Here is a 14,556-nt window from a genome sequence, read left to right as displayed (position 1 = left end):
TATGTTGATTTTCATTGTGTCAGAGAGAGTTTTGCTATCCAAGAAGCAGTATTTCCTGAAAGAGATTAGGGAAAAAAAAAAAAAAAAGGTCTCTCTCATCTCCCCAACCCCCTAAAAGTTTTAGTGGATTTGAATCAGGGCATTTTTCTCCAAAAGCAAACAAAAGGATGTATTTTATACTTTGGACTGTACTAACCCATGATACCACTGCAGTATGAACTTTGAAATGCTGCAGCAGGTGAGTTCTGATGGGCTGCCAGTGACAACTGCCCTCTTGCTGGCTGGCCTAAACAAATCCTGGGGCAGACAATTTGGGTGGAGCAGAGGAGAGTGCAAGGAGTAGAAGGCCTCTAAAATAAATTCCTGAAGTGACTAAAACCACAAGCAGTCCTTCCATGAGGAGATCTTCTGGAATAAAAAGAGCCCTCTGGACACTTTCTGGTCCTGGTCTTGGAAGCTGCTGCCATGAGAGTGCTGTTGAGCTTGCACAGCATTGCTGTCTGTGTTGGAGGCACACCCATTGAGGTGGTTGCTGTAGTCCAGCATTGCACAGACCAGAACAGCCACTGCAGTGAAGAGAAAAAGAGTGTGTTCAATTAGAGACCTAATGGGAGACTGGATTCAGATCTACTCATAGAATATCAAAGCTTTAAGAAAACCCAACAGGATGCTTTTAAAATTCAGTAGATTGTCTGGTACCAGTGAAACCTTAGATTTGATGAGGATGTGAATCTCTTCTTAACAAATGAGCCCCACTGACAGATATTCAAAAGTGCCCCTTTCCTCCAGTAATAGAAAGTCTCAGGGTATAAAGGTCCTTCCTTCTGTGAGGATGAGTGGGTTGTGCCCAGAAAGCCCCAAAGAAATGTGCTCTTTCCTTGGGCTGCTGCAGGACAGCTGAACAATAAGGGCCTTGTTCCCAAGGCAGGCTCATAGGTGTGGTTTTAAAACTGGAGTTGGGGGAAAAGTTCAAACTTCCAGAAAGTTCCCTAGTAATTGACAGATGGAAACTTTCATTGTTTTTGGATGGGGTCGGGAAGCAGTGGAAATGTAGAGCTGCTTGGGGAGTGTGGATGAGACTCAAGCATTTGCAGCATTGTGATTCTGCAAGGCACAGTCAGCTGCCTAAAAAGCTTGAAGTTCAATTTTAATTGTAATGTGAATAGAAAAATGTAATATGAACTCATCTTCCTGTATAGAGATCTACAGGAAAAGTCTTACATGAGCTGCCAAATGTTGAGCTTCGCCTGAGATGCTTGCGGGGGGTCACAGCCTTTCCCATGACATACCCACAAAACCCTTGTTGCTGATAGTCCAGGATGGATGAGGGACATGAACATGTAAGGATACCCCTGATATTCTTATCACGGATCATCTTAGCCTGAAATTTCTTGCTGTATTAGGTGTTTCCTATTGGTGTGAGAGTGGTGAAGAGGTTCCTTTGACTGAATTTTGCACTGGCGTTACAGGGTGGTTGGGCTGCCTGGCTGTCTGCAGGCCTGTGGCAGCACTGGGAATAAGCAGGTCATGGGAAGATGACACCCAGGACTGACTTGTGTAGTCAGTGTTGGATTTGCAGTAGTTATGGCAGTTGATGGATGATCTCATGGATAAGTAAATATGGCAAAGCCACCTCGATGCAAATCAGGTAATGGGGACATGGGCTTCAGTCTTCCAGGGCTTAAGCTTGTGGTCTTTGACCAAGTTGACTTATCCATGGAGAATTTAGCCAAAAAAGCTAACAGGATGCTGGCCCTTCACATGGAACAAACCCACTGGAGGTGTTTGTTTAAGTGTGAATCTACCCTTTTTTAAATGAAAGCCTGTTTTGTGCATCGTACTTCCTTTGCAATGATCCAGTATGGACATACTTTTTTCCAAAAGGCTGTTTGCACTTCATGAATGTATTCTGTGAACCTTCAGCTGCAGGCAGGAAAAACGAACCTGTGCTTCTAAAACAGTATGTATATTAGCATGGAACCTCTCAGGGAAAATGAAATGGGATGCTGGGATGATTGGTCATGTAATCAAATCAAGGTTCCTGCTGCCCTGCAGCCACTTCCATGAGGGATACGTGACTGGAGCAATGTGTTTCTATTTGAATCCCCTCCACTTACTGGCAAAGATTTCCTGCTGTGCTTGTGACTCAGGGTGTCAAAAAATCTCCTGTCCTTTGCTATAGTTTTCCATTCAGAATTTTCTATAAGGCCACGTCTGCAAGTCTGTCTGCTGTTTCATCATGTTGGCCCATTAGCTAGTTGTGACTGTTTTACCAGCATTGTGGTGTTCTGCAGATGCTATCAAAAAATGTCACTTGCCTGTCCACAGTACTGTAAAAAGAAATCAGGCACATGGTTATTTTCATCTGAGTAGTTTCTAGGGAGACCACAGGATTGTGCTAGCTAGCAGGATTAACAAAATAGACACCTCCAGAACGTGTGTTTTCTCTATGCAAAATGTGACTGGCCGAGGGAATCAAGAGTTTCATGGTGTCATCATCAGATTCCACTTGAAAAATTGTTAAAAATAAAATCCTGAGAGGAGTTAAGAGGAAGATGTGAGAAAAGTCTGGTTGTGGGCTAGACATTCCCACCTTTCTCCAGAGAAACTGCTGGGATCAAGCGGACTTCAGAGGAGTCAAGCTGAAATGCAAATCTCTACTTCTCTGTTAAGTCTTTAGAGGAGCTGTGCCACTATGGGAGTACTAGGAGTGTTCAATCAGTCTGTAGCTTATTAGGTTGACTCAGAGGGCACTGGTGACTGTGTGCACTGTCCTGGCCTGGGGAGGGGAGCAGAGGGACAGAGCAGGCAGCAGACACCCTTTCTGTGCCACGTGGGCAAGGCAGCGCACAGCTCTAAGCATCAGAAGCACAGCGCAGAAATAAAGGTCGCTGAAGTCTCAATCACACAACTTCAGTGATTCCTAAAACTGTTTCTTAAAGTGGTCTGTGCTCTTGAGCTCAACTCCAGTGACTGATTTCTTCTTTCTTCTTCTGCTTTTTCAGATGGGTATGCATTTTCTCAAGAAGAACACGGTGTTGTTTCCCAGTCGCAAGTTGTTCGATCCTACGATACAACCAAAAGGAGAACAGAAATAGAATAAATTATTCTTTACTTGATGGGTGGTGGGAATAATGGGATTTGGATCAATGCATCCACTGTTAACACATTCATGACTAGGTTTGGCAGCGGCAGCCAAAACACCAGAGAACTCATTTCTGTGGCCTTAGCCAACAAGTTTCTGTATTCTCCCTGCAAACCTTGAGTGCATATTGTGGGGGGGAAATCATTGTTCGACTTCAGTCACAAAGCTCTGCCTAAAGTTTTATGTTGTTATGAAGCATTTGACTGTGCTATGTGAGGTGTGAAATTAAAAACAATGTTTTACCACTATTTAAAACATCGGCATAAGGTTGTTCTGGGGGAAAAGTAGAAAATTTATGTTCCATGAGAAAACGGCCTTTGCTTAATTGGAACGGGGTGCTGAGATTTCCTGTTTTGTTACACACAGACCAAGTGCACACCACTGCATGCAGACTTTACTCCTTCTTGTATTCACTGATAATTAATTTGGCTGAAATTTTCAACAGACCATTTGGTGTAAACTTTTTGATTGCACACAGTTTGTAGATAAAAATGCTTATTTGCCGTCTTATGACAGAATAACACAAGATAGCAATCAATTACTTAGACTATTTGCCCTCTTGCAGGATTTATTAGGGTTCTATCTTAGCTTTCTGAAACCCAAATAATAGCTTACTCACACAGCCAGGATGTGGAAGTCAGAGCTTGGCAGAGCAGCTGTCTTGAGTGCATGGCATTGTACACCAAGATGAACTCAACTAGGTGCCTCCTCATAATGCTTCATGATGTAATTGGATGTGCACTTCAAGTGTAGCCTGGGACTTCCCTCCATGACCCCATTCCCAATTGAATAGTAGAATCAAACAGTGAGAATTTCAATTTAAAGGTACCATCTTGTCAGATATGTTGATAAGATGTGCATGTGCATAGGAGGCTGATAGTGTAGCCCTAGAGAAGCCTTCCCCATGCCAGGTAAGAGAGGTTTGCAGAGGAGGACAGGGGGGGATTACACACATGCATGCACACACATGGACACACACAGAGCTGGCCATTGTGAAGAGAAGATCTGCTGTTTGTTTGTTCAGCCAAACCAGTCCCTCTTCTAGATCTGATCCATCAACAGGCTTCCCAAAACACTCAGACCCGTGAGCCCTGGAAGGAATGCAGGCTCCATGGCCTTGCTGTGCCACTGGGACAGGCGTGCTGCTGCATAGATTGGAATTTTGAAGGAAAAAAAAAAAGGCAAAAACTGGGGCATAAGTTAAAGCTGAAAGAGCTCTTAGAAAGCTTATGCTGTCCTCCAGACAAGTTCTATTAATTTTAGTCGCCAAGCCACGTTTCTGAACAGTATAAAGTAAATACTGCTGTGTTTAAGCCAGGCTTCGTGGTTAATGTATATCCTACATCTGTGGATTTTAAAAGTTGGCGTTGTTTTTCGCCCTATTGACCATCATCCAGAGATTTTTAAATATATCCGAAAGCAATTTGAATATGAATGTTTCTGTTTAGCAAAGGAGAGGAAAGCTCCAGCCTGGCCTACTGGTTTAATCCTCCTTAAGGGTTGTGAGTAAATGCCAGAGCTCAAGTGCTATAATTCAATTTCCAGTGCCACCTCAGAGGTTCAGAGTCCTCCTCTGTTTTAGAAAAGGCAAATTTTGCTCCTGCAGCACCAGTCAGGATTGCTCTTGGATTAGGCTGATGGCACAGAGGGAAAAGTCATCACCTTCTTTTTGCAGTGCTAATGAGACAATTATGCAATAAGGAAAACGTGCAAATAATTTTGCCATAGGCATGAATGTCAAGGGGCCAAGTGTGGATGTATGTATTTTCTGGGAGAGGAATTTTGTTTAAAGGCACAAATACTAGTGCTGAGAATAAATAAGGGGAGAGTAAACCTGATCCCAGGAGTTTTTAAATCTTAATGCTGATATAACCTGTTAAACACTTCCTTTTATTTAGAAACCAAATCTGTTTAGGAAATGTGTGGTGTAAGCCTCTCCTCAAAACCGCTAATTGTTTCTTCCTTTTGTAAAAACACAAGGAAAATTAACTTCCCACCAAGGCAAAATGAGATCAGCTTAGTCTTTGTACTCTAAGCTACACACCAAACATTGGCATGTAAACAATTTGGAGGCTTTTCATGAGGCTGCAGAAAAAAAACTTTTAAAAGCCTTTGGATAATGAAGAATGGCAAGTAAATGTGTTAAGCAGAGAATAGAAGGGATCCCAGAGTTTTTTCTGTTCTTAACTTAGGGTAACAAAATTTTGCAGAACGTAATGAAAGATGCTGGGGAGGAGCAGCTGCCATCTGATGTGATTTATTTTATTAGTGCAGACTATGGGCTGTATCATTTTGACCTCCCTGTAAATTGAGGTCAGTGTGTGTCACAAACAAAAACCCTCCCTAGAGTGAATGGTGGTTTAGACTGAGGTACGTGTGTTGGTTGTCAGCTCAATGGGAATTGCACATGGGATTTGTCACAGGGCTATACAGTATGTGACACTGGGGCTAGTGGGTCAGACTTTATCATCACTGTATGGCCTTAATCTCTAGCTGAGTTAATTCTGTAGAACCCACCCAGGTCAAGACCTGGCATTCTTCTTGTTCTTTGGAGTCATTACAGGAATTAATGTATTGTAATGTGCTGCAGACTGGGTGTTGGAGTTGCTTGTCTTGATGAGCAATGATGAGGTGCATTCGGGTGCTGTGTTAGCAGAAGGAGAATGACAGCTGCTCTGCATCAACAGAATTCCTTGTTCATTAGGGCAAATGCACGGAGCAGTAACAGCAGCCTTTGAAAATGCTGTGTGAAAATGTTATCGACTAGACAGGGTATTGGAGCAGAAGGAATGGGGGATTTCTGCCTGACTGTCCAGACTTAACTACCGAGCCTTGATCAGAAAAGGCCTTCCTGAGCAGCTCTCTGCACTGACCAAAGGGAGATGGGGTTGGATATTCAGATAGAAGCGGTGATTTTCCTGAATTAGCCTTGGCTCTGGTGGCTGTTTTTTATAGCACCATAATCGCAGCTTGCATAGAAGCTGCTGCTCCTTTAATGATTGCCTAGTAGCAATTTAAAGCTGGTGAGCGGGAGCCTGAGCTGCTCTGAGCACAGCTGAGGAGTCTGTTGACATTTTATTTTCCTTGACAGGGCTTCAGGTCTTGCTGTAAGGAGCTAGAATGGGAAGTCAGTAATAACTTGTCAAGAAGAAATGGCGAATAACCAATAAAAGTATCTGGGTCAAACTAAGCTGCTAATATACATAAAAATGTGTGTAGAGTTAACATGAACTATATGGGCTGTAAATTAAGATAACAGTCAAGCCTCGCTAATCTGCAGTTTACTAGACTACACACCCCATAGTGCATGGCCAAAGCTGTGCAGCCTCTTCCCCTACCTCAGCCAGCAGCTCATAGCAGATGCTGCAGAGAAGTGTCTGTCACCAAGATTACATTATTTTTTACAGCATCTACTGGAGTGTGTTCGCTGGGAGACAGTCATAATAATAAAGTAGTAAATAAAGCAGAGGAAGCTTTATTTATGTGAATATGTGAAATGTGAGGACGTGGTCAGTGGCCACACAGGGTGCAACTTGGCCCTCTATGGACAACCCAAGAGCTCGAGAGGCGCACAGTCCTTACGCTGTCTCTGTCCTACAGGCTTGGTTTACCCTTTTGGGCTAACTCACTAAATCTTCTGTTTTCACATTGCCTCCAGTCATCAGTGGAGGCTAGTGATAATCTATTTACATTCTCCCTTGGTTTTATAACTAATGACTTCATGTAATCGTTAAATGTTTAGAGGAGTGTACTTCTCACAGCTCAGGTTTGAAGCAGAGCTGGCATTGAGTGGGTGCTTAGCCCTGAGAAGCACCTTGGTTTTATCAGATTTCTCATTAGTGTTAAGCACTGAGGGTATTTTACCTTTGTTTTGAATCATCATGCAGTATCAATGCCTTAAACTTCAGTCAGGTTGCAGGAGAGCTCTTTGTGTCCTGTAGAGTCTAACAAGAAGTGGTGATGGTATGAAATATCTGAGGGGTTGGAGAGGAGAATTTGGCTGTGTCTATGCTATACCTGGTGTGTCTGGGTAGCAGAGTGCTTCTAAAATATGGCACTGACCGTGCATGTTCCTCAGCCTCCAGCCAGTTGGACCCCTTCTGTCCTGTCAGGAAGGATTCTTACACTCACCTCTTCCCAATATCCTGTAGACACCCAAGAGAGGCTTCTCAGATGCCTTTCAGCATCTGTGACCAGAGCTTTGTGTCCAGAGAAGGCCACGGGATAGGTCAGTACAATAGGTGACAACAAAATAAATCCATATGGGTACTTTTTCCATGTGTAAGATTAATGGAGGCTTTGAGCTTTGTTGGCAAATGAAAACCAGAAAGTGCCCTGCATTGCTTGGCCACACAAGTGAATCCCAAAGGTGATCGCTTCTTAATGACCTGCAGGAAGCCTAGACAGCCTGACTGAGTTTATCTGGACAGGAATGTGCTTTTGGATGGGCTGTCTGGAGAGGTGAAGGGACTGGGAAGCAAAATAGATTGACCAAGACCAGTGCTGCTGTTAGAGGTTAGTGAGGGGAGGGATTCCTCAGGCATCCGTGAAGAGCTGTGATAAAGCTGATTTCTTTGGTTCCTTCCTGTGGCTCTGGGAAGGGAGCAGAGCTGAGTTGAGAATTTGTGAAGCACTGTTACCTCCTGAAGCTGAGTTTCTCTGGTACCAAGCTGAGTCCTGGACTTAGAATGAATCCCTGCCAGAAGTGTTCCCTGCTTAGCATGCTTTGGCTCTAGCAGGTTGTTTCCTGGGTTATGAAGATTGCTAAATTGTTTACTGGTTCCGCTTTGCCTCATGGATTCACTGGAACTGAGCACTAGAATTATTGCAGTCCTGGCTGACACTCCATCATGGAGAATTAGTGGGACTTCTGCTCCTGGGCAGGTTCCTGTCCCTCAGGCCGGTGCAAGGGGCTCCTTAATCTGGCACCTGGATCTCTTTCTGATAGTGTGTGAAGCCCAGGGGTTGTGTCATTTGGATTCATGGACAGAAGGTAAAGTGGCTGAGTACTGGTGTTTATCCAAAGCCTTCCTTTATGTATGAAGAAGGTGAGATAAGTTCTCCTGAAATCTGCCGCAAGAAGTCCATTCTCCTTCAGCCTCTTGGTAGCTACTAAAGAGAAACAGAAGTTGGTAAATGACACATTCTGTGTGGGCAATCCCCGCTCTGGGCAATCACTCAGGAGTCTAACAATGAAGAAAAGTGTTAATATATTGCCAAACTGTCACTGTGCATAGCTGGAAGGTCAGCACCCTTGTAATTATGGAGCAATGAAGCCAAGGGGAAAAGCCAACATTAACAGAAAGACATGATTGTTTTAAATTCTAACTACCTTACTGGGTGGTTTTCCTGTGAAGATGTTCCAGATGTCGTCTTGGCATAAATTAATCAATTTCAAAACATCTGCTGGGTTTCCTAGAAAACATGGAGTTTACCAGACAGTGCTTATGCTCTCCTCTGCCCTTCTGGCTGATATGTTGATTCAGAAGGGGAATGAGGGTACTTGCTGTTCTTACCGTCAAGAGTTCGTAGACTGGAAAGTTGCTCAAAGTTGTTGCTCAACTTTTTTTTTTTTTTTCAAGGGCTCCAGTTATAAAGTAGTGAGGCAGCCAAGCCTTCTGGGACTGTGTACATGTGTGTGCTGGAAGAGTTGTCTGACTTGAAACACCCCCCCGTCCCTCCTCCTGCCCCCAAAGTGCAGCCCACTGCACTGGGAGGTCAAATATTCAGGGTCTTGAGTGACAGGGTCTTTAACAGCATCTTTTTCATCAGCGAGCCAAGTCATGAGCCCGCTTGTCTGTCATATCTGTACTCGAATTGCTTAAATATTGTTTCAGATGGGGACGTTTTAATCTGGATATGCAGAGAGCAGGGATGCTGTGGGGGGATGTTTAATTGGCTCCCAGCAGAGCAGCAGTGGTGTGTGGGTTTTTTCCTCTAGAAGTGTTGCCATTTTCAGGTCCTATTAATGTCCTCTGGTAGTTTAAATACGGCATTGCATTACAGTGCAGTTTGTTTCCCTCTCAGACTGAATACAAATGAAGGTCATTTACTTGTATTTTTAGAAGGTTCAGAAAACTTAGACAATTTGTAGCTTTGAACAGCATTGTTGACTGTTGTATGTCTGCACAAAAATATTTCCAATAAACCTTTTATTAAAGCGATCCAGCAGACCGAGGCTTGTTTGTTTTATCCCCCCACAAGCTTTGCAGCAAGAGTTCAGTGTTAAATACATTTGAGATTTAGTCTGCAAAGCTGTTGAATGGATTATTTTTATTTTTTCACGGCCTTTTGGGTGCGTTTTAAGGGCCTGCTCGTTAGAGCAAGGCTTGAGTTCCTTTAATAGGTCTCAAATCAGGCCCCAAATGCAAGGCTAATATGGCAAAATAAGAATGGTACTGACAAGCTGACAGCAGATACTGGTGTTTGAATAGTGTCTTCAGGGGGGAAACTATCCTTTTTTATAAGCTAGGTGGAGACAGATTCTTCTACAAATGATACACTTGATCTCACCAAGGCTTCACCAAAATAAAGCTTGGAAGTCTTTTGTCCCAATTAAGTCACGTGGACACAGCAGGGGAAAACTAAGCCCTAAAACCCCTCCCTGGCCTCCTTACTTGCAGCTAAATTTGCAATTTTAACATGGGGCCTTCATGCTCCTGAGTCTGAGGGGAGCATGGTCTGATAGTGCAGTGAGATGCAAGGTGAGACCATGGCAGCCGCTTTCCTCCAGAGCCCAGGGCCGGGCTCTCTCCTGCTCCTGCCTGCTCAGGAATGTCACATCTCTCTGCTGGTGCTGCTCAGCTGACACTGCTGAGCTGGCTCGTGTTGCCAGACCTGGAGAAGTGACTCTGGAGCTCCCTGGCCTGGAGCAAGAGTGGCAGCAGGAAGCACCACACAAGGCTCCCGTGTCCCCGGTAGCGCTGCATCCATGCGTGCCAGGGGACGCCTGGCCCCGACTCAGGAATGGGACTGGAATTATGGCTGAAGTTAAATTTGCAGAAAAGGTTGGTCTTACTTGATTTTTGAGGACCATGGGGAACATGCACTGTCAGATCTCTGTAGAAAATGAAAGGTTATGAGCTTTAACAAAGAGATCCCTTTGTCCAAATATTAATAGATGCTGGAAATTAGACAGATTTTACCAGGAACAAAGTGCATATTTATATGTAGTTTGGCTAAAATTTTTCCCCCTTAGGGTGCTATAACTTGAGGAATAGGATTTTTCCTAATAGGTTGCTGACAGAACCAGTTTTAAAAGTGTAGAGAGACTTTTTTACAACAAATTATTTCTGGATTTTCTTTTTTAAATAATGAAACAGAAAGAAGGTGTAAGCCAAATCTCTCCTTTTCCCTTAACAAGTCATTGCTTGAGTACATTTCAAAACATTTTTATCCCAAAAGCCAGACCAGTATCTGCTGTATCTGCTTTCCTTTGCAGGGAAGTTAAAAGAGAGTGATGAACTTGTGTATCCCTGTTTTGCTGGAGTAAATGCCTGTTCCTTCCCTGGGCCTCCATAGCTGCAGCCCAGCCTGCAAGCATGTAGCAGCAGGAGCTGTGCTGTTTGTAAAAGCTTCTCACACATCTGGGCAATCAATTATGCCAAAGTAAAATTGATGATAAACTTAAATAAGCCTTATTCAGCTGGTGGTGGGAGAATTGGATGCTCAGCCAACTGCTCCCTGCACTGTCGTCTCTTGTACAGCGCGCTAAAAGGGAAATGATTCTCAGAATTGTTAAACATAATGGATTGCTGCTTAAACCCCTTATTAGATATATTAGTTGACTAATCACCTCAGAGACTTTCCCTCTAACAATCTGACAAGCAAGGCTGTGAGAGAGCCTAGTGCTCATGTCCCAGAGCCAAATATTTGGAGCAGCTGCTAAGTCTGTTGACGGCAGTTTTCGGTGCCTCATACCAGAACAAAAAGAATCAAAGTCCCTAAACCTGCAGATTAATGCTCAAGTCTGAAATGGGAGCATTAAAAAATAAAAGTGTAACTGAGAAAGGTCCGGCTGAGGAATGTTAAGCAAGAAGATTTCAGAAACATAATCCCTTTTAGTGAGTGCTGCTGTGGCAGTACCCTGTGACCAGCCCTCCCTCCAGGACAGCCCTGTGCCTCTTTGAGTTCCCTCAGCATCTGGGGTGCAGCAAGTCCTCAGAAACCTGGAAGGAGCAGTGAGTTCCCTCCTCAGCAGAAACACAGGACTGCAGAGAAATGAGGCTTTAAAAATCCCTGAAAGACAGGGCTGGTTTTTGGCTGTCCATGCTGAGCAAGGAGCTCGAGGGCAGAGGAGGAGTGGGCTGTGTCCCAGGTAAGGGAATGGTGAACAGTGCTGGTGAGACCTTCCTGCAGTGGCTGTGCCCAGCCTCCTTCACCACGAGGAAGCTTGAAGGGAGGGAGCTCACGCTGCATTTTTGTTGCCATGACTCTCTAAGGACAGTGGGGTGATGGTCAGAGAGGTGGTCACGGCTCCCCTCTGAATTTCCCTTGGTGTTTGGTGCTGCCCCTGTGAGGGTGTAATTAATGTCAGAGTGGTGAGAGCACTGAGCTTCCTGGGTCACACAAAGCCCCCTCGAGTGAAGAAGCTGCAACCTCTCAGGGCAGATTGACACCTAAATCCTGCAGTGGCGAGTCTGGGAGCCTCAGCTCTCACAGCCACCTTGGCTGATGGCTCAGCTGGCACTGGCCTACTGCCTCATCAAAAATGTGCAGCACAGCTGTCACAGTAAACCAAGACTGCTTTGTAGGTCCTGTGGAGCTGCTGGTACTTGCTGGTATCCCATACAAGGCAGCAGGAGCACCCCCCAGTCCCTCAGGAGAAAAGGACTGGAGGAAAGGGATTCTGGACTGGGTTTGTATATTGTGCTGGGTTTGTAACTGTGCTGCTCCATCTCACTCCTTCCTTTCTCCACACTGTGGAAGGAACTGCCTGTAAGATCCTGAAAACATGCCTTAGTCCCTGAAAAACCACGGTGTGATCCTAGTGCCAGCTCATTTGGATGTGCCAGGTATCAGAGCTTGAGCTACCTACTGCTCTCCTACCTGCTGACTAAATCCTGTGCAATGACTGTCTGTATTTGCCCATCCACAGTGAGGGAGGGCTTCAGCTTCAGCTGTTTAAACTGAGAGCCTGATTCTGACTGCTCAGTAAATCTACAGCAGTTGCCTTTGGTTTGCAGCAATGTAAATTAAGAATCATTTCCCCCCCCACATGAGATACTCACAATCATGCATAGACTGACTGATTGTGTGAAGTCAATAGGATTCTGTCTCTCAAAATCAAATATTGAGGGAATTAGCAGCTGCATAAGCCAATATTTACCATTTGGGTACTGAATCATAGCAGAGACTGCACAACACACCAACATCCTCATCTTGTCCTGCAACAAGTCAGACCTGCCCCAGTGCCAGCATCTGCAGCACCAGCGAGCTCTGGGGAGTTTGTGGCCCAGCTAAGCTGGGCTCTGCACCCAGCAGAATCCAACACTGCCACGTTGTCCCCATCAGCTTTCAAAGCTCTTCCTAAATCTGATGGAAGGAAACCTAAGAACCCCACCCCTGGAAGTGTTCAAGGCCAGGCTGGATGGGACACTGAGAACTAGACTATCTTTAAGGTCCCCTCCAATCCAGCCAATTTTTTATAAACCTGTGAAGCTGCTCAGTGTCTTGGAAGGGAGATAGAGAAGTATTTTTATTTTATTGCTGCATTATTACTGGTTTTTGACATGATGCCCATTTGCCCTGGTTTAATAGCATTGATGGGATTCAAAGCAGTGCCTTCTTTTTTTTTTTTCAAATTAACCTAGAGAGGCAAACCAGGGTGGGCTGTGCCCTGAGCTGGTTCAGCACTAAACATGAGGAAGGCTTGATGGAAAGCAACTTACCTGTTGAATTAAACATTTTTCAGCTTGATGTATCACTGTTTGCCTAGATTTTGCTGGAGGTTTGCTGAAGGACTCATAACAGGCAATAAAAGACTATTTACTTGAAAGTAAAGGATTATCATGTTTTGGAGAAAGATGATATTGCTATTCTTTCTTGAATGTTTGAAATCTCTTTTTGCCATTATAAGCCTAAACTGTGTCTCTGCAACAGCCTGTGGTGGCAGACAAGATTCCAATGTTTCAGGTGAGCTTTCTTTTGTATTTCCTGATGTGTTATGGACAATGCAAACAGAAAGCAACGTGTGTCCTTGGTGAGCTGGATGTGCCAGTGCAGAAAGTGACTGCTTTGAGTTGTTACCTGCATGGCTTCATCTCATCAGAAATAGCCACCAAAATTGATTAATATTAAAAATAAAAAGTCAACTAACTTTCTTTTGACAAAGACAGCAGCCAGTACAATGCTGGAGGCACTTGGAATCTGAGAGCTGTGACTCATGTTACACTCCAGAGAGGTTTGTCTCCCCTCTTCAAATGATAATCAGGGAGTAAGAGGATACTTGGCCTCTTGCACACCTAGCAACTTTTCAGCCATGCCTAGTGGAATGTTTGCTGCCTTTGCAAGATGTCACCTTTGATGTTAAGTGGGAAGGTATTTTCCAAATGAAGCTGTGCCTCTGCCCATGAACTAGATGCCCCAGATGTTCCCACCCAGCACAACTGCCCCCACAAGAGGTCTGGCTCAGCAGGGGCAAGCAGGAGATGGAAATGACACGAGGGCCAGGGAAAACGTTGCAAACAAGCCAGCATGGAGAAGCTGGAGAAGGTGAGAAGTGCAGGGGTCAGGTCAGTGTGCTGACATTTTCCAGGTATAAAGGACAAATTAGGACAGCATTTCTGTGAGCAAATCACAAAACCAGTAAGTGTTGGCACAGGAAGGGTGATCTCTGCAGCAGGGGGAGAAAATCCATCCCTGTGCCGGGGCTATAGTGGAGTCCCAGGGATGGGCAGGGGGAGAAGCTGTGTCTGGGACTGGGTGTCCCCCAGGAGAGGGGGAACTGGCACACCCCAGGGTGCTGAGACATCACCTGTGCCACCCTCACCTCCAGGGCTTGCTGCAGACAGGCCAGCACTCCAGTTTTTGAGCCAACACCACAGTGTTGGCTCACCTGAGACCTTCTCCCTGGAGGCCAGAGCAGTGTTTTGTGGCACATGGCCCAGCAGGATGGGCACACCCCCTGCTGCTGAGGCACAGGGGGCTGCTACAGCACCAGCAACCGGAGTTATCTGGCCATTCAGGCTGCACAGAAATACTGTCACAAGGATTAAATACTCTCCTATGGGACAGGGGACACTGTGAGCCTCCAGGATGGCCAGGCTCTCATGGAACTGGCTCCGCTCAGTGTAGATGGGGAAGGGGAGAAAGGATGGCACAGGCTTATGTGATTTGTTCAGTCCATTTGCAAGTGATCCTGGGTGGGAAAATGCTGCGAGCCCCACTGAGGATGGAGAAATATTACAAAG

At 45.0% G+C, this 14,556-nt stretch overlaps 1 protein-coding gene across 2 annotated transcripts in view; it reads left to right on the top strand.

Annotated features, from left to right (window-relative positions):
- Positions 1-9,303, top strand: part of ATP8A2 (ATPase phospholipid transporting 8A2) — a 278,317-nt gene extending 269,014 nt beyond the window's left edge. For both annotated transcript variants that reach the window (XM_009102837.4, XM_018908513.3), the window contains one exon: positions 3,006-9,303. In XM_009102837.4, coding sequence (XP_009101085.3) covers positions 3,006-3,103 — 98 coding nt within the window. In that variant the 3' untranslated portion in view covers positions 3,104-9,303. The remainder of the gene's footprint in view (positions 1-3,005) is intronic.
- Positions 9,304-14,556: the final 5,253 nt, after the last annotated feature.

Source organism: Serinus canaria, chromosome 1 (assembly GCF_022539315.1).
Source record: "Serinus canaria isolate serCan28SL12 chromosome 1, serCan2020, whole genome shotgun sequence".
NCBI lineage: Eukaryota > Metazoa > Chordata > Aves > Passeriformes > Fringillidae > Serinus > Serinus canaria.
Note: the sequence above shows the minus strand (reverse complement) of the source record. Positions and strands in the feature narration are given on the sequence as shown.